At 38.9% G+C, this 19,260-nt stretch overlaps 1 protein-coding gene across 1 annotated transcript; it reads left to right on the top strand.

The window, feature by feature from the left end:
• Positions 1-259: 259 nt before the first annotated feature.
• Positions 260-18,431, top strand: TMEM9B (TMEM9 domain family member B). Its single transcript, XM_017648435.3, has 5 exons — positions 260-497; positions 2,643-2,734; positions 6,107-6,215; positions 13,636-13,770; positions 18,207-18,431. The coding sequence occupies exons 1-5, from the start codon at positions 396-398 to the stop codon at positions 18,360-18,362; spliced, it is 594 nt and encodes a 197-aa protein (XP_017503924.2). The 5' UTR covers positions 260-395; the 3' UTR covers positions 18,363-18,431.
• The last annotated feature ends 829 nt before the right edge of the window (positions 18,432-19,260 follow it).

Below are 19,260 nucleotides of genomic sequence, written 5' to 3'. Positions count from 1 at the left end.
GCATTCTGGGAGTTTCCCTGCGTGGGAGGCCTTCCAAGTGCACTGGCGGTCCACAGGCCCCAATGCTTATGCTCCCGGGAAAAATACCCTAGCCCTCAACGCTCTGCTTGCTCGAGGTTGCCCGCGCACCGCGATAGGACACCTTCGATTCCAAGGCCCGAGAGTAGGACGGGCCGGCGCCGGAATTCGTAGTTTCCGGTTCCTTAGCACCGGGAACAGTTTCCGGGGCGGATGCTCTTGGCAGCTGTTCCGGCGCGGCCGGTGACGCAAAGGCCCAGACGGAAGTGCAGGCGGCGGAGCGTGAGCCGCATCCTGAGCCGGAGCCCGAGCCGGAACCAGAGCCGGGAGCGGGGGCTCCGGGGCTCCGGGCTGTAGGGCCTGCTGGGCCGGCAGCGATGGCGACCCTGTGGGGAGGCCTCCTTCGGCTTGGCTCCATGCTCAGCCTGTCCTGCTTGGCGCTGTCGGTGCTGCTGGTGCAGCTGTCAGACGCCGCCAAGGTGAGTACGCCCAGCTCTCGCTCCGGACGGGTGCTCCTGTGTCCGGCCCTGCGGAGACTGGGTCTGTCAACCTGCCCCTCAGCCTGTTCCTTTCCCAGCCCTGACAGCCCACCCCCTAGCTTCACAGCCCCGGCGGATCCCCCACCCTCTGATGGGCCGTCTGCTGGCCCTCCCGCCCTCCAGCCCAGTGTGAGTCACCTACCCCTCTCCCACTGTCCCCCAACACACACCCTGACTGTACTCTCCCCCTTTACAGTCCTGATGCCTGCCCCCAGCTCCACCCCGTTCTGCCAGTGCCCACAGCCAAGACATCTCCCCATTTCCCCTTCCAGCCCCGACAGCACCCCCCTCAAACTTTACAACCTTTCCAGCTCAGAGAACCTGTAAGTTTAACTTTGCACCCTTAAGTTCTGACAGCCCACTGCTGCCCTCCACCAGGCTAACACACCACCCCTGCCCTCATTCCCTAAAAGGAAGTGATAGGAATCCCCCACCTCACAGAAGTCTTCTCTTTTAGGAACTAATTCATCTCAGCTCATCCCTGAACAGATTCCCTTTCCATTGTGGGAACTTGCCTCTCCCGGCAGCCTTCCTACCAGGACCTTTACAGAGTCTCTGTCATCAGCCTAATATCTTCACTTAACTCCCTTCAGGACCTCTTGACCTCTTTCTTGCCTTCTCTCTTCCTTATAATTTACTGGGTAAAGGAGGATCCAAACTACAGGAGAGGTGAGGTTGTGGCCTTCTCCCCTACTCCATTTCTTGGCCCTTCAGGTCCCCTCATGCTACTCTCTAGTCCCCTCATGCCCCTACCCTCCAGTTCTGCCCTGGTCCCCTATACACTTGTGCTTCCCCTGTGATGAGCTAACTCATTATTTGAGAAAACAGAAGGAATTCATATTAATACGATGGGAAAACTGAATGAATTTGCATTTTTAGAAAGTAGGACCATTAGTCTATAATTTCATCACAGGGGCTGGAATAGACAGGTTACACACAGATCAGGAGGTTTTGATCAGGGCTCTTGATAACAGTAAATTATAAGGAAGAGAGAAGGCAAGGAAAAGAGAAGGTTTTTTTTTTAAATCTTCCCCACCTTCCAGCAAAAACAAGGACAGCAGAAAGTCTCCTGACTTTCAAAATGTGGCTGGCACCCTCTGCATATCTCCTGTCATCACTTTAAGTAGTATGTTGTAATCATGAATTTATTTGTCAGTGTCCTTTACTACAGTGTGTCCTAATTACTGGCAGGAGCCACAGTTTATTCTTATCTGAATCCAGCTCATTGAGCATGAATTCTTGCACGGAGCAAATGCTCACTAAGTGGCTGCTGAATGAGTGACTGAGTTGTCAACAGCTCTGCCAGACATGCCATCACATAGGAGCAGTGGGCCTGGTCCTTTGCAGACTAATAAGCCATTGCCCTCTCAGATAGATTCCCCTTTGCTGAGGAAGCATCTCCTACTCTCGCTGTTCATATATTTAGACACCTTTTCCTCCACTTTTTGAAACTATCAGTAGTTGTCGTCTCTATCTTGCAGGGATTAGAAGCAAAATTTTCTGGGAAGGATAGACCAAACTGATCTTAAAAGTGAGGCTCAGCTACTTTATGTACGGACTTCCTTTTTAATTGTAGCTGAGTGCCTCTAAAGTTTCATCCCTTCTATAGGACTCTGGCCCAAGACCTCTTATCCATATCAGTGCACTTCTACCAAAGAGTGGTGGGTGAAAGAACTGTGGCTTGTTTTATGAGTAATTTTTACTTTGATTCTTCCCCATTCTTTTGTAATCAGCATTCTTATTTTGTAGGCATATCTGCGTACTGGGTCTTTCTACTGATAGGTAGATGGTGATAATGTGAGCACAATTTGATTGTCATGTGACCTGTAAATGTGATTAGGTCACAGATCATATACTAGATATTATTTCAAAATAATTTATGTAATATATAATGATTCATTGGCACTACCAAAAAGAACTTGTAGCTGTCAAAAACTTGTATCTTTCAAAGTTACTTAAAGTTTTAAATGAATGGTTTTAGAGTATTTGGTAGGGGATGGATAGAAAAATGAATATGGTACAGTTTTTGAAAATACTAATGTTCAACTGTCAACAAGCTATCCTATGTTTCCATTTTGGTTACAGAATTTCGAGGATGTCCGGTGTAAATGTATCTGTCCTCCCTATAAAGATAATTCTGGGCATATTTATAATAAGAACATATCCCAAAAAGATTGGTAAGTATTCTGGATTACTGAATTAACTGTGAAATTTCTTTCTGTGGTTTTCACTGTTAGCCCATAATGTTCATCCAGTATATTGTTTTCTTTTTAAGTATTTCTTCTTAAGCAAGAATGTCAAAGTTTCCATTTCCATTTGAAAAAAATGAGAGTAAGGCCCTAAGTGCATGATTTAAGTCCGAAGGAATATAGTCAAAACTCTAGGCCCCAGGGAGGGAGGGTTTTCTATGGAGATGGGGCTGAGTTTGTGACACCTAAACTACCCATAGCTACTTTCCCATGCCCCTTAAGTTTTGATCCTCCCTCTTGCCTTTCACTAAAGCAAACCTCATTTAACTGGGTTGTAATTTTAACATTGTAGGTTTTGATGACATATTGACATATATAGGAGACTGTGTTTAAATATTGGGAAGACTCAGGAAGGAACAGTAATGAACCATGTGTATCAGAGTGGCCCAATTGGTGTATCACAAATAGGTTAGGTATGCCAAGGTATTGACCCCTTCAGCCCTTGGGGTAATCAGGCAGGCCTATGGTGACTAGGATCCTGACTGGCTAGCCACCAGCAACCTTCTCTGTTTATCCCAGTGGACCTTACAGATGATAGCTTTTTCTACATATGCCATAAAATGGTTGAGAAGCAGTTGGGTTCTTTAAACAAGATGGATGGGATGGGCTCCTTCTCATGGAATTGTGATGGTTTATGATTTGTAACTATAATTTAACAGATTGTTAGTATTGGCATACAGGACAAATAGCTCCAAATGCTATGTGCTTTCACATGGCCCTGATTTTACAGCTAAATAACTAGCAAAAGCTTTACAGTAAAATTAAGCTTACTTCTGATATTTCAAGGTGACTTTGAAAAAGAAATTTGAGCATGTTTAGTGTTTCAGATGCCATTGTCTATTCTTCCCATCATATGCATTTAGGTGCAATCTGATACTTGATAAATGTGTTCTTGAGAACTTTTTGTGAATGCCTATGTTACACTTTAAGTTGTCTCATATTACAGTGATTTAGCTATATTCTCACAGGTTTTGTATCAGCAAGTTACTTTATATGATACAAGAAAGTTCAAATAAGTTTCTAAGTTATTCCTATAAATTTTCCAAATATATTGAGCACTTACAATCAGTTTATTCTATTGTCAGTAACAAAATATGATGCCTATTATTTGAGTGGCAAATGAACTCACTATTCAAGTGGTTAGCACTAATCTTTTCACTGTTTTTTTGTTATTCCAGTTTCAGACAGAACAATATGTTGTTCATCCCTAGCTATTGGTCAAAATTGGGAGCTTTGAGAATAAAAAGTTGAAAACAAGGCTTGCTTGGCATTTCTCTTCCCTTTTACAACCCTGCTTCCTTCCTGCAACTTAGCCCTTTTCTGGGGATAGGTTTCCAGTTGTCACTGAAAGTTTTTAACTAACTTTAGAAAGGTAGGCAAGTTGTGATTAATCAGGATGTTAGAGCTTTATGAAGCCTCCAATATCTATCTGGCCTTAGATATATTTTTTACGTCTGGCCTCCATTTTGCCCAGTTGTTAGCTTTAATTCTTCATTGACTTATGCTGTCTGATTTAAGTTTGGATTCCCTGGTTTGTTTGGTTAATTAAAGGTGATAATATCCTCCTTTTGGCAGTAGAGGGAGGTGTTGCTTAGTGCGTAAAGTGGTTGTGTTTTGAGTTCTGTATCTGGTTTCACAATGACTGGCCAGCCAGAACGCGCCTTCCTGCTTCCTTTTGCACTCTGCACAACTTCTGCACAGCACTCACTATCTCTTTGTTATTAAACTGTATATGTTTAATACTTCAAAAGAAACACTCATTACTTAGCACTTAGATTCTCACATAATTCTTAGGAATTGTTAGTAATGCTACTAAAGCTGAAATAGAAAACTAGGAGGTAAGTTTCCTGAGGTTCAGAGAGATACAGGATAGCTGCTCTAGAAGGCAAGAGCCCTGGATTCTGGTCCTTTTAGCTACTAATTTACTCTGTGGTCTTGTGCAAGTGATCTCTCCAAGATGTTGAACTGAATGACCTCTATAATTCTGAGATAGATACCCTTGTAGTGGGATTTAGCTTCCTCTGTCCAACTTATGTGTGCATCCAGCTGGATACATTTCTGGTCTTCAATATGATTGGAACAGATACCATACACTTGTATGCTGTGAATTGTGGGACCTTCATCCTTATTTGAAATTCTACCTTTGAGGCTTATTTTTTAAATCACTACCCTTGTTAAAATTAAATTACCTGTTAAGGATAACTGAACTTATATCATTTATGCCATTTGGTCTTTCTTATGCCTCATCTCAGAGGGAGCAAAACATGAAAAAGTATGCTTTGACAGGTAATCAGCCCAGAACATTGGGTGCCCCCAAGAAAGATGGATGGAGTAAGAGAATGCTATAGAAGAGTTCTTGAGGAAGCCAGAAATGCCTAAGAGATGACAAAAGGGAAGAAATGGCCCAGGACCTGACAGGAGGACAGGAAAGCTTCGCCTCCTTTGCTGAACATGATCAGAGTGCTAGGCTCTTAATAGCTGAGGAGAATAGTAATGTAGTTCTTTCCTAGAATTGACATATTTCTGGGGAAAGATTTTTTTGATAGGGTTGCTTTTTCATAAACCATAAATAAGTGGCCTGGAAAATCAGTGTGTGTTGGCAGTGGGGTGTGTGTGTGTGTGTGTGTGTGTGTGTGGAAATAAACATCCAAAACCAAAAACGTTCAGCCTTTTATGATTTTTTAATATGCTTCTTCTGGGTTATCAGTTTTCATTTTAAATTATTTTTGTTGTCCTAGTCCTACTTCTGCATGTTTTTTCAATAGACTTTTGCTTGTTTATAAACCTAATTGTTTCTTACTATGGCTTTCAGTGTTCAGTTTTCAGAGTTCCAGAATTTACCAACTGTTAAGTGTGATTAGCCATTCATATACCACACGGTGGCAGTTAAGAATGGTATTAGTTAATTCATAAAAGAGATAATCTCATATTTAAACAATGCCACAGGTCACTTTAAATCATTTAAAGCAGTTTTGTTTGGTAACTGAACAAGTCTAAATACGACTTGATCTGCTAAGTAATTTTTGATCCTATTGGGGATTTTTTCCGACGTATTTTTACCTATCAACAGTGGCATCTCTGAAAATAACTACTACACTTGTGTCTTCATGGTTTCTTAGACTATTAAATCTTACCAAATTGCTAATATTGAGAGAGGAAATGATTTCACTTCCCTTATTTGTTCCTTGTAATCTTTCATTGGGTAAGTTCAGTGATTATTCTGGATTTCAGGAAAGTTTTTATAATGAAAGTAGACAATCCAGTTGGGCTTATGTAGTATTTTTATCTTTGTTTTTTCAGTGATTGCCTTCATGTTGTGGATCCCATGCCTGTGCGGGGTCCTGATGTAGAAGCATACTGTTTACGCTGTGAATGCAAATATGAGGAAAGAAGCTCAGTTACGATCAAGGTAAAAAAAACAAACATCTTTTCTATTTCTGGAATGTTCTTGATGGTATCCTAGACAAAAGAGAAAATTTTGGATGCTGAGTTCTATGTTAGTTCCCTAATCTACAGCTCTTCCCTCCTTTTCCACCACCCTTCATCCACACCTTCCTCATCTCCAACCCCTACCCCAAAAAGAACAACGGGGCTGCTCTCTGCCTGCCTCACTGAGATGCTTTGTGGATTAGTTAGGATGCATTATATAGGTGTGATATTTGAAGTGGCACAAAAGTGCCTTGTATGTCGACTAGCATATCCCAGAAAGGTAACCTGGCTTCTCTGTGGGCCATGTATGCCAAAGGCCACTGAGAGAGCAGCATGGTTAAGCCCTCTTCTTCCTGCCCTCTCAATCCTTAGAAAAAAAAAAAAATATATATATATATATATAGTGACTACTCCAGTTTGGAAACATCACTTCTGGATTTTAAGATTTCCTTTATTTCCTATTAAAAATGGAATATAGGTCACTCTCATCACCATTTGGACCTCTAAACAATTCAATTACTTTGTTATTGTGGCTAACAGTTCTTCTCTCCATTTTTTTTATATGTAGCATCTCATTCTTAGAAGTGGAATTGCTGGGTTGTATGGTGTTTCTATTTTTAGTTTTTTGAGGAACCTCTATACTGCTTTCCATAGTGGCTGTACCAATATACATTTCCACCAACAGTTCAGAAGGATTCCCTTTTCTTCACATCCTCACCAGTACTTGCTATTTCTTGTCTTTTGGATAGTAGCCTTGCTAACTGGTATGAAATGATGTCTCATTGTGGTTTTGATTTGCATTTCCCTGATGATTAATGATATGGAGCATCTTCATGTGCCTGATGGCTATCTATATACCTTCTTTGGAAAAATGTCTGTTCAGTTCTCTGCCTGTTTTTTAATCAGGTTATTTGTTTTATTGGTGTTGAGTCATATAAGTTCTTCATATATTTTGGGTGTTAACCCTTCATTGGATAAATCATTTATGATTACCTTCTCCCATACTGTAGGTTGCCTTTTGTTTTGTTGATGGTACCCTTTGCTGTACAGAAGCTTTTTAGTTTGACATAGTTCCACTTGTTCATTTTTAATTTTGTTTCCCTTGCCCGAGGAGATGTGTCCAGAAAAAAATGTTCATGCTTACGTTCAAGATATTTTTTCCTGTGTTTTCTTCCAAGGGTTTTGTGCTTTCATGTCTTATACTTAGGTCTTTAATCCATTTCAGTTTACTTTTGTGTATAGAGTTAGGTACTAACCCAGTTTCATTCCCTTGCATGTACCTATCCAGTTTTCCCAACCATTTATTGAAAGGACTGTCTTTTCCCCATTGTATATTCATGGCTCCTTTATCATGCATTAGTTGACCATATATGCATGAGTTTATTTCTGAGCTCTCTATTCTGATCTGTTGAGCTATGGGTCTGCTCTTGTGCCAGTACCATACTATTTTGATTACTGTACCTTTGAGTGTAGCTTGAAGTGAGGGAGCATAATACCCCCAGCTTTGTTCTTCTTTCTGAAGATTGCTTTGCTATTTGGGGTCTCTTGTGGTTCCATATGAATTTTAGGATTATTTGCTCTAGTTCATTGAAAAATGCCATTGGTATTTTGATATGGATTACATTGAATTTATAAATTGCTTTGGGCATGATGGCCATTCTGACAATATTAATTCTTCCTATCCATGAGCATGGACTGGATTTCCATTTATTTGTGTCTTCTTCAATTTCTTTTATCAGTGTCTTATAGTTTTCAGAGTACAGGTCTTTCACCTCCTTAGCTGGGTTTATTGCTAGGTATTTTATTCTTCTTGGTGCAATTGTAAATGGAATTGTTTTCCTAATTTCTCTTTCTGCTAGTTTGTAGTTAGTGTATAGGAATGTTACAGATTTCTGTGTATTCATTTTGTATCCTGCAACTTTGCTGAATCCAGTTATTCTAATAGTTTTTTTGTGGAGTCCTTAAGGTTTTTTATATATAGTATCATGTTATCTGAAAATAGTGACAGGTTTACTTCTTCCTTACCAGTTTGGATGCCCTTCATCTCTTTTTCTTGTCTGATTACCATGGCCTGGATTTCCAGTACTGTGTTGAATAAAAGTGGTGAGAGTGGGCATCCTTATCTTGTTCCTTATCTAAGAGGAAAACTATTAGCTTTTTGCCATTGAGTATGGTATGTTAGCTGTGGGTATGACATATATGGCCTTTATTATGTTGAGGTATGTTCCCTCTATACCTCCTTTGTTGAGAGTTTTTATCATGAATGGATGTTGAATTTTGTCAAATGCTTTCTCATCATCTATTGAGATGATCATGTGGTTTTTGTCCTTCCTTTCATTAATATGATATATGACATTGATTTATAAATATTGTATCATCCTTGCATTGGTGGGATAAATCCCACTTGGTTGTGATGAGTTGTCCTTTTGATGTATTTTTTAATTTGGTTTGCTAATATTTTGTTGAGGAATTTTGCATCTGTGTTCATCAGGGGTATGGGCCTATAATTTTCTTTTTTTGTAGCGTCTTTGTCTGATTTTTGTATTAGAGTGATGCTGGCCTCATAGAATGAATTTGTAAGTATCTCCTCCTCTTCTAAGAATTTTTTAGAATACTTTAAGAAAGATGGGTGTTAGCTCTTCTTTAAATGGTTGGGAGTATTCAGCTGTGAAGCCATCGGATCCTGACTTTTGTTTGTTAGTTTTTTGGTTACCATTTCGATTTCATTGCTGGTAATTGGTCTGTTCAGATTTTCTGTTTTTTCCTGGGTTGGTCTTGGAAGGTTGTACTTTTCTAGGAATTTGTCCATTTCTTCTAGGGTGTCCAGTTTATTAGCATATAATTTTTCATAGAATTTGCTAATAATTCTTTGTATTTCTGTGGTGTCTGTTGTAACTTTTCCTTTTTTCAGTTCTGATATTTTTGTGCCCTCTCTCTTTTCTTCTGCAGAAGTTTGGTAGGGGTTTGTCTATTTTGTTTGTCTTCAAAGAACCAGCTCTTGGTTTCATTGATTCTTTTCTATTTTAGTTTTGTCTATTTTATTTATTTCTGCTCTGATCTTTATTATGTCCCTCCTTTTACTAATTTTGGGTTTTCTTCTTTTTCTAGTTTCATTAGTTGTGAGTTTACAGTTTATCTGGGATTGTTCTTGTCTCTTGAGGTAGGCTTATATTGCTCTATGTATTTCCCTCTTAGAACTGCTTTTGTGGTGTACCACATATTTTAAACTGTTGTATTTTTGTTTTCATTTGTCTCCATATATTGCTTGATTTCTTCCTCAATTTATTCATTGATCCATTGATTATCTAGAAGCATGTTGTTTAGCCTCCATGTGTTTGTGGGGATTTTTGTTTTCTTTGTGTAATTTATTTCTAGTTTTCATACCATTGTGATCTGAAAAAGATGCTTGATACAATTTCAATTCTTTTGAATTTATTAAGGCTCTTTCTGTGTCCTAATTTGTGATCTGTTCTGGAGAACATTCCATGGGCACTTGAGAAAAATAAGTATCCTTGGGTGAAATGTTCTGTATATATATGTTAAGTCCATTTGATCTAATGTGCTGTTCAGTACCTCTGTTTCCTTATTTTTTTTCTGTCTGGATAATCTATCCACTGATGTAAGTGGGGTATTAAAATCCTCTAATATGATTGTGTTGCTGTCTATTTCCTCCCTTAGGTCTGTTAGTATTTGTTTTACATATTTAGGTGCTCCTGTGTGGCTGCATAGATACTTAGAATTGTTATATCCTGATATTGAACTAATCCCTTTATCATTACATAATGTCCTTCTTTGCCTCTTGTTACTTTGTTTTGAAGTCTATTTTGTTTGCTATAAGTACTGCTACTCCTGCTTTTTTCCCTGTTGTTCATATGAAATATCTTTTTCCATCCCTTCACTTTCAGTCTATGTATGTCTTTAGGTCTGAAATCAGTCTCTTGTAGGCAGCATATAGATGGATCTTGTTTGTTTCTTTATCCTTTCTGCAACTCTGTGTCTTTTGATTGGTGCATTTAGTCTATTATATTTAAAGTAACTGTTGATAGGTATATACTTATTGCCATTTTATTAATTGTCTTCTGGTTGTTTTTGTAGTTCCTCTCTGTTTCTTCCTCTTGTTATTTGATCGTTTTCTTTAGTGTTAATGCTTGGATTTCTTTTTTTTTAATTTTTAAAATCTATTATAGGGTTTAAGTTTGTGGTTATCATAAAATTCATAGTTTCCAGCTCATATAGCAGCCTATGAGTTGATGGTCACTCTATGTCAAACCCACTCTAAAAGAACTACTTTTTTATTATTCTTCCTCCTCCACACTTATATATAAGATGCCATAATCTACATCTTTTGTATAGCCCTTGACTGATTTTTTGTATAGTTGGTTTTACTACTTTTGGTTTTTTTCAATTTCATACGTGCTTACTAAGTAATTGTTCTACTACCTTTACTGTAGGTTTATTTTCACTGATGAAAAATATTTAGGTTTAAGAATATTTCCATCTTCAGAAGTCCCTTTAACATATCCTGTAAGGCTGGTTTAGTGGTGATAAATTCTTTTAACTTTCATTTATCTGGGAAACTTTTAATCTCTCCTTCATTTCTGAATGATAAGCTGGCTGGGTAGATGATTCTTGGTTGTAGGTTCTTCCCTTTCAATGCATTAACTATTTCAGGCCACTCTCTTCCATCCTGTAAAGTTTCTGCTGAGAAATCTGCTTATAGCCTTATGGAGTTTCCCTTATACAGAACTACCTCTCTTTTGCAGTTTTCAATATTCTTTCTTTATCTTTTAATTTTTTCCATTTTAATAATCATATGTCTTTGTGTTATCTTCCTGGGGTTCCTTTTGTTATGGGCTGTCTGTGCTTCCAGGACCTGGGTGTCTATTTCCTTCCCCAGATTGGGGAAGTTTTCAGCTATTGTTTTTTCAAAGAGACATTCTACTCCTTTGTCTCTCTCTTCTCTTTCTGGAACCCCTATTATGCAAATACAGTTTCATTTGGAATTATCACACAGCTCTCTTAGCATCTTCTCATTTTTAGAAATTCTTTTTCTCTGTTCTTTAGTTTCATCATTTTCCTGTTCTCTAATTTCCATCTCATTGATTGCCCCCTCCATTTGCAGCAATCTATTATTCATTCCCTCCATTGTATTTTTCATTTCAGTTACTGTATTCTTCAGCTCTGAGTGGCTCTTTTTCAAAATCTTGTGTCTCTCTGTTGAAGTTGTCCCTTAGATCATCAGTTCTTTTCTGCAGGTCAGTGAGCATCTTTATGACTGTTACTTTGAAATCTTTATCAGAAAGATTGGTAATCTGTTTCATTTAGCCCTCTTTCTGGTATCTTATCCTGTTCTTTTGTTTGGAACATATTCTTCTGCCTCCTCATTTTGTTTGGGTTTCTGTGTTTCTTCCTTTGCATTAGGTAGCTCAGCTATGCCTCCTGATCTAGAGAGTAATGGCTTTATGAAGAAGGAGTCCTGTGGTGCCCAGAGGCTCAAGACTCTTTACTGGCTAGTGCCTGGTTCTCCTTTATGGTGAAGCTGCAGTTGCTCTTGGTGGGCTGTGGGTGAGACCACCTCTCTGCCTATCTGCTGGCAGTGGCTGATCTAGGTCAACAGAGGCTGACAGCTTGCCTCAGTAGTAGGCCTTTGTGAGCCCTCTAGAGCTTCTTCTGGGATCACTTTGGGTGGGACTGCCCTCTGCCTTCCTGGCAGCAATAACAGTGCTGCTGGGGCAGTGGGGCTGGCAAGGAAGGTCCTCAGCGGAGCACAAAGTGTGCTGGGCCACCAGCAAGGAAGAAGGAACATTTGGAGCTGCCTCCCACAGCTGGGCTGAGTTAGGGCTGGGAAAGCTGGGAAAGCCGGGAAAGCCTGCCTCTACCTGCCAGGCAGCAAAGTCACCCTCCTCCTGCAGCAGCAAATTCTGATCACTGCTGGGTCGAGCAGGCTGGGTAGGTGGATGAGTACACAGGGAAGTGCCTCAGAGCCGAGCTGCCAGTGAGGGAGATGGAACATTTGGGGCTAGCTCCTAGGAGCAGCTGACCAGTAGGGCTGAGGAAGAGTCATCCACTTGCCCTTTCTCCTCCAGACAGAGCTCCCTCTGACCTCCACCTTTCTAGCACCCTTCCTGCTGCTGGTAAATCCTTCACACTGCCACCTCTGTATTGGGTCTCTGTGGGACTCACAGAGCATGCCTGTCCTTCACAAGCAACAGGACTCTCAGGCTCTCAGAGTGCTCCAACTCTCACCAAAGCCCAATGCAGTGTGGACTCATGTTCCCAGAGTAGCTCTCCAGGGCCAGGTGTGCAGAGTTCCTGAGGGCTTACCCCCTCCCCACTCCATTCTTCTCCCTCCCACTTTTGGGCAGGGATGTGGGGGAAGGGCTGGGTCCTGATCAATCGCAGCTCTGCCACTTTACCATTCTCTGTGTGCTGTCTCTTCTTTGCCAGGTGGAGATGGTCTATCCTGCAGTCTTCAGGTCATTTTCAGGGTTAGTTGTATTTTCTCTAGTTGCTTCCTTCGTGTGTATGTGGGAGGAGGTTTCTACCTTGCTTATATACTTCCCCGTCTTTTTCACTCTCCAGCATGTTTTTGAGGTTTATCCATGTTGGAGCATGTAAAATTCCTTTTTTATTACCTGATAGCATTCTGTTATATGGGTATACCACATTTTGTTTGTCCATTCATCAATTGATGGATATTTGGATTACTTCCAGATTTTTGCTATTACAAATAATGCTGTCATGAATATCTATGTACATGTCTTTGTGTGGATAAATGTTTATTGTTTTCCAAAGTGGTTATACTATTTTATTTCCCACCAGCAACATGACAGTTCAGTTTCTCCTCCTATGCTTGCTAACTTCTGTTATTGTGTCTTTAATTATAGCCATTTAGTGGGGGGGTTGACACTATACTTTTTGACAGCACACAAATTAAGATCTCAAGAAAATCGCTGGCCTAAGATAAATTTTTGTGTATCTAAATTGATCTAAAAGAGTGTTCTGTTGAAATTCATCTGAATTATATTTTCTGTAGGGTCCCTTAAAGTTGACAGCAATGCTGCTGAATCTAGAACACTGTATTCACTTGAAAAAAGAAAACTGTTTTGCTAGCAGTGGTGACAAATAATCAGCAGTAGGTGAAGGTGGAGTTTTGAAGACGCAAGAAGATCCTGAAGACAAGATACTTTCTTTCCTCTTTTCCCTAAAGAGTACTTTGGTGAAAGTTTATTTCTTACATTGGAATCTGGGTTGTATAGAAATCCTATGTGTTTAGCAGATTTCTATGTAGAAATCCTACATGGAAGCAGAATAAAAAGCTCCATTGTAGCTTTACTGTTATACAAAATTTTGATTTCTTGCCTTGAATCCCGGTGTAACTTACTTTCTATTTCCTTTAGGTTACTATTATAATTTATCTCTCCATTTTGGGCCTTCTACTTCTGTACATGGTGTATCTTACTCTGGTTGAGCCCATACTGAAGAGACGCCTATTTGGACACTCACAGTTGATACAGAGTGATGATGATGTTGGGGTAAGTTCTTAGCACACTCCAGCTGTTCGTGGTAGTCTCTGTCACCATCTGATGTACAGTGCAAGTGAGAAATAGTCGGGTGTAGATTTTCATGCACTGCAGCAGATCCTCAATTAAGGAAGCTAAAAGTCAGTTCTAAGTTTAGTATATGTCTCTTTCTGAGGAAATTGTCTGTAAAGCCATGAATACCGTGGTTCAAACTGATGAGCCTTGGCAAGTGTGCCTTACAAGGCCTTGCCCTTCAGTGCCAAGGGTGCCGTTTGCATCACCTTTCCCTGTTTATGTTGAGGAAGCATCTGAGGTAGTTTTCTCCCCAAGTTACTATTCGAACACCTTTCCTGTCAACCTCACCAAATATTTCAGAAAGTGAAGAGGTTTTAGTGAAGGGAAACACGAAGACCATGATATTCTTTTAATGAAGTGCAACTTTAATAACCTGCTGATATTTTATATTTCCTGTTTTCCTTCTTAAAGTCTGATTTTTAAAGAAAAACCATCACCTCCAGTTCTCTTCCTATCTTTAAAACATTAATATTTGCATATATAGTTGGTATTACCAGTGTATAAATTGTTTTATGGTATTCTTTTTGTGTTAACATTACTTCATTCAGAAATATTAACATTACTTCATTCAGAAATTGACAAGAGTCCACGAACTGGTTATTCAGTATAGCTTAGAGGACTACATTGTTTTGTCATTATCCTGTTTGGGCTTGTTTCAGATTTTTCTACTGTTTCATTATCATGTATATAATTTTCTTTTGAAATTACTTTTTACTTTTGATTACTTTATTGGACTGTGTTCCTTAAAGTGGTTAAAATTCAATAGAGTTTCAAGAACCAATTTCAAAAGCTAAAGCTGGGCAACCTCTTGCCAACCAGTCACAAGTCCTTTTACTCTGGAATGGCTATGCACCTGTTGGTAAAAAATGGAAAAGGGGATCCTGACTGGAAGGTTTGAGTTATACTGCAAGCAGAGCCTGTTGTTTGATCAATATATTGTTGTCTCATGAACATCAATTAAGAATACTCAACTTATTTGGGCAAGATTTCACTTTCGTTAAGAATTTTCATAGAAATACCTCTGTTTGCCTTTTTTCCCTTGCTTCTTTTATTAATTCAGTCAACACATAATGGTGACTTTTCTGTATCATGTACTGTTGTGGGTACTAGGATAAAGAGATGAATAAAAAATAAATAGGCATGTAAAATAAATCACTAATAATAATATGTTTCTACCTTTTACTTTTAATTATATAAGAAATCCCTATTTTTTTCCAAAGAATTCCAGGAGGGGACTGATAGGCTGGGAGAAAGGTCAAGACTGGAGATCTGATGTGGTCAAAAACAAGGCATAGTGTGGCTAATCGGGTGAGAGAGCTAGGGCAGGAGGTTATATACCAGAAGCATTAAGAGTGTCAGATACTGTTTCTGTGTTCATTTTCATTCACATGTGATAGGTTTTTCAGCTTCAACAGTATTGACATTTTAGGTTGGATAATTCTTTGTTGTGGGGGGCTATCCTGGTCATTGTAAGATATTTCGCAGCATCCCTAACCTCTCCCTACTAGATGCCAGTAGCACCTCTCATCCCAATCATGGTAATCAGCAATATCCACAGACTTGCCAAATGTCCTTGGGTTTGGGGGACAGAATCACTCCCAACTGAGAACTGCTAACATGTGAAAATGTTATGTATCAAAGGCACATAAACCATTTCATTATAGGCACATTGATTAAAAGTCTGACTTAAACTGTATCCTTTAAAGCATTAAATACAGGATTCCTGATTTTAGGAATAGAGAATATTAATGTAATACACAGAACGTAAAAGAAAAGAAAAGGGATGCCCAAATGTATATATGAAAACATGTAGGAAAGGCATTTGATTTGTGGGGTCATGTGCTTAGTGACCATTTTGTTCACCAGTGATTGATTCTGTGTGTATGTGGCCATTTGAGAACATTGTCTCTAAGAGGCTCGTCTGACTCTTGTCTGCTAAATGATTCAGGGCAGAGCGAGGTTTTTTGACTAGAGCTATGAACTATGGTAACAACTCTGTACAAAAAGAAGTTAAATTTAAACTCCTACAATTGTTGCTTATCTAAGATGAGAGTTCTTCACTATTTATGTGTTTTAAAAAATGCTTTTGCTAAATGCTTAAAGTCTGTTTTCATTTTTCCCCCCATTTTTGTTGAGTGTAGAGCACTTTAAATCAAGTGGAAGTTAGTACAAACAGTTAAGAAGCTCACTTCAAGTAGTCACAATATTTACTATATCATATATCCATGACACATCATTGCTATTATCAAAGCATTACATTAAAACATGTTTTGTATTTATTGTAATTTTAGCAGGTGTAAAAAGAACAAACATATAAAAAGGGTAAGTCTCTATTTGCATTCCCCCAGCATCTATGACCATGAGGAGCTAGTTCAATCTTGTTCTGAGAGGTGGAGAGCAGACCAAAAGGATTAACTGGTTTGTTTAGTCTTTTAAAATTTGTTCCTTAAGACAACTTTTATCCCCCTACATTGAAGAGTAGATAACAGGACTATGAATCTGAAAGGTGCTCTGTTGATAAAGTACATCCTTCTTCCCAGGCTTGTTTATGTCAAAACAAACCAATGATAATAATATTTTATATACAAGTTCATTGAAGCACCATATTCCTCTAGTGTCATTTTACTCTACCTGAACAAAAATCAGTATGTTGAGACAATATGACACCAAGTCAAGGTTAGGTGAGCCAAGTCTCAGTGTTTGTGCCCATTTGTTAGAATGACCTTGAATCAGTTTATTTCCTTATGGGAAATCAAGTAATTCAGCAATTTTAGCCTTCTTCTTCTTTTCCTTACCTTCTTTTTTACATTTTAGAAATGTTTTGAACTTTGTGGAATTGTTTTTATTATTTTCATTTGTAAGGTTAAAAATAAAAAAATAAGTGGCGTTTGCAGAAGTCCAATAAAGTAATCAAAAGTAAAAAGTAATTTCAAAAGAAAATTATATACATGATAATGAAACAGTGGAGAAATCTGAAACAAGCCCAAACAGGATAATGACAAAACAGCGTAGTCTTCTAAGCTATACTGAATAACCAGTTTGTGGACTCTGTCAATTTCTGAATGAAGTAATGTTAACCTAAATTAAGTGAAAAGTTGAGGCAATTTTGGTAAAGAAGGCAGGGAGAGATTTTTTATAGAAAACTTTTGATGTCTTTGAAATGTAGACATTGTATAATTGTCTTGCTATAAAAATACCAGGTGTTATAACACCATGTAGTTATAGTTGTATATATGATTATATGGTTGTGTATCACTTTCTGTAGACATGCTGACTCCTGCCCTAGATATATAATAGAGCTTTTGCAAACATGCACAGCAAAACAATATTGTTTCTTTCCTTGAGGCAAGGTTTAATTTAAAAGGTATGACTTGTGACTTGGATCCTATGTTGGAACATTTAGAAGCTTTGCTAACAGGGTTCAGGCAAAAGAGATCAAGGAAAAGGCAAACAAAAGCAATAAATTAGTATTGAATGCTTTTTGTCACTTAAGCAGCTGTGTTTGTATCTCATTCATAGATAGATTAGCATGGTGGTTTCCTGTGTAATGACTACAAACATCAGTGGCTTTGGTTTACTTTGACCAGGATGGGTTGGTTTTTCACACAGGTACCCAGGTAACCCTTCAGTAGCCTCTTTCCTAAAGCAACAACTAGTATGGGAGCCCTGAGTGCTCAGCAGCGAAGGATTCAAGTCTTTACTGGATAGAAATGCTGAAGTAGTAATTCTTTGCTGTCCTTGGTAATAGAGGATAATTATAGCACTGGAGCTGTGTCTCTTCTCGATATAGACTGGGGACGTGGGGAAATGAGAAGGATTTTGGAAACTAGTCCATTTAGCATATATATTGAAGATGCAGGGAGAGATTAAAACCAAGATAAGATCCTGTCCACTCATCAAGATCCAGGGTGAATGTTACCCCAAGCTGGCAAGTAACAGTTCTAATATAATGGGAGTCAGAAAACTAAACAACAGGTCTTTCCTCAGCCACAGATTAGCTATATAGTATGGAGTAAAGCAAAGAAAAGCCATACTTTCCATATCTGTAACATGAATTTCTTTACTCTTCAGAGAAGGCTTCTCTTTAGCGTAAATGTCTTTGTCTTGGTCCCTGCTTCTTAAGGGAAATGGTGACTCGTGGGAACATTTCACAAATACCTCCTCATTTGCTTGTGCTACTTGAACCACCTATTTCTGTAGTTCAGTTCATCCTACTTCTGGCACTTGAGTGCCTAGGAGTGCTTGACCAAATAGATGGTCATTATTTGAAAAGTCCAGCTGCTCCTTTATCTGTGGCTGGATAACGGCTGTTTCGTGTGTGTGTTTTACACTGATCATGCCATCTCTGCTCTTCTCCACTCCTGGACTTTCAGGATCACCAGCCTTTCGCAAATGCGCATGATGTGCTGGCCCGTTCCCGCAGTCGGGCCAATGTGCTGAATAAAGTAGAGTATGCCCAGCAGCGCTGGAAGCTTCAAGTTCAAGAGCAACGAAAATCTGTCTTTGACCGTCATGTTGTCCTCAGTTAACTGAACTCAAATTCAAGATGACTGGAAAGAAACAAGGCAGACAACTGGAATAAATAGAGCTTTTCTGGGTTTTGTTTTAATGTTCTGTTGATTTCACCAACTCTTACTGGAATATTCAAAACTGGAAACAAAAAAGTGCTTGGTATTTTCTTTTCTTGTTAATGTATTAATAGAAACATTTTTAAAAGCACACACCTCAAAGTCAGCCAAGAAACCTCTTTCTATTTATGACTTTTACTAATAAAAATAAGTCAGCCTGTAAATTACCTTGAAGTCCTTTACCTGGAACAAGCACTCTCTTTTTCACCACATAGTTTTAACTTGGTTTTCAAGATAATTTTCAGGTGGTAGCTCTTTTGTTTTGTTTTTTGTTTTGTTTTTTTTGGCATGGGAGGGGAGGGATGTTGGGAAGTGCTTGACAACTTTTCTCAAATCATTTTACTAAACAAACTTTTGTAAATAGACTTTACCTTCTATTTTCAAATTTCATTTATATTTTGCAGCATAGCCAGCTTCATCAAAGCCCTGACTTACCCACTTGAATTTTGCACTGATTGTATTATCTAGGTATCTGGTTGGTCTGTGGCTGCACTTGATGGTAAACTGGATCTGAAATGCCTGGTGGCTTTTCACAAAACACAGATTTTCTTCATGTACTGTGATGTCTGATGCAATGCATCCTGGAACGAACTAGCCATTTGCTAGTTTACTCTAATGACTAAACATAGTCTTGATGTGTGTGGTCTCTCTCATCTTCTGGTATCCTTAAGGACAAATTCTAAGGACTTGGACACTTGCAATAAAGAAATTTTCTTTTAAATCTAAGCCTCCCTGGATTGGTGACATACACATATCTGTCTGCATTTCTGGTCAGGTTGGGAGGCAGCTGTTTGAGCTC

The sequence above is a fragment of the Manis javanica genome, chromosome 11 (genome assembly GCF_040802235.1).
Source record: "Manis javanica isolate MJ-LG chromosome 11, MJ_LKY, whole genome shotgun sequence".
Taxonomy (NCBI): Eukaryota; Metazoa; Chordata; class Mammalia; order Pholidota; family Manidae; genus Manis; species Manis javanica.
This window is presented reverse-complemented; position numbering and strand designations above follow the sequence as displayed.

Excerpts from the sequence above, each read along its gene's own strand:
- TMEM9B (XM_017648435.3), top strand. The coding sequence starts at position 396 with ATGGCGACCCTGTGGGGAGGCCTCCTTCGGCTTGGCTCCATGCTCAGC. Across the intron at positions 498-2,642 it reads AGCTGTCAGACGCCGCCAAG|AATTTCGAGGATGTCCGGTG; the intron begins GTGAGTACGCCC and ends TTTTGGTTACAG. Across the intron at positions 13,771-18,206 it reads AGAGTGATGATGATGTTGGG|GATCACCAGCCTTTCGCAAA; the intron begins GTAAGTTCTTAG and ends CTGGACTTTCAG.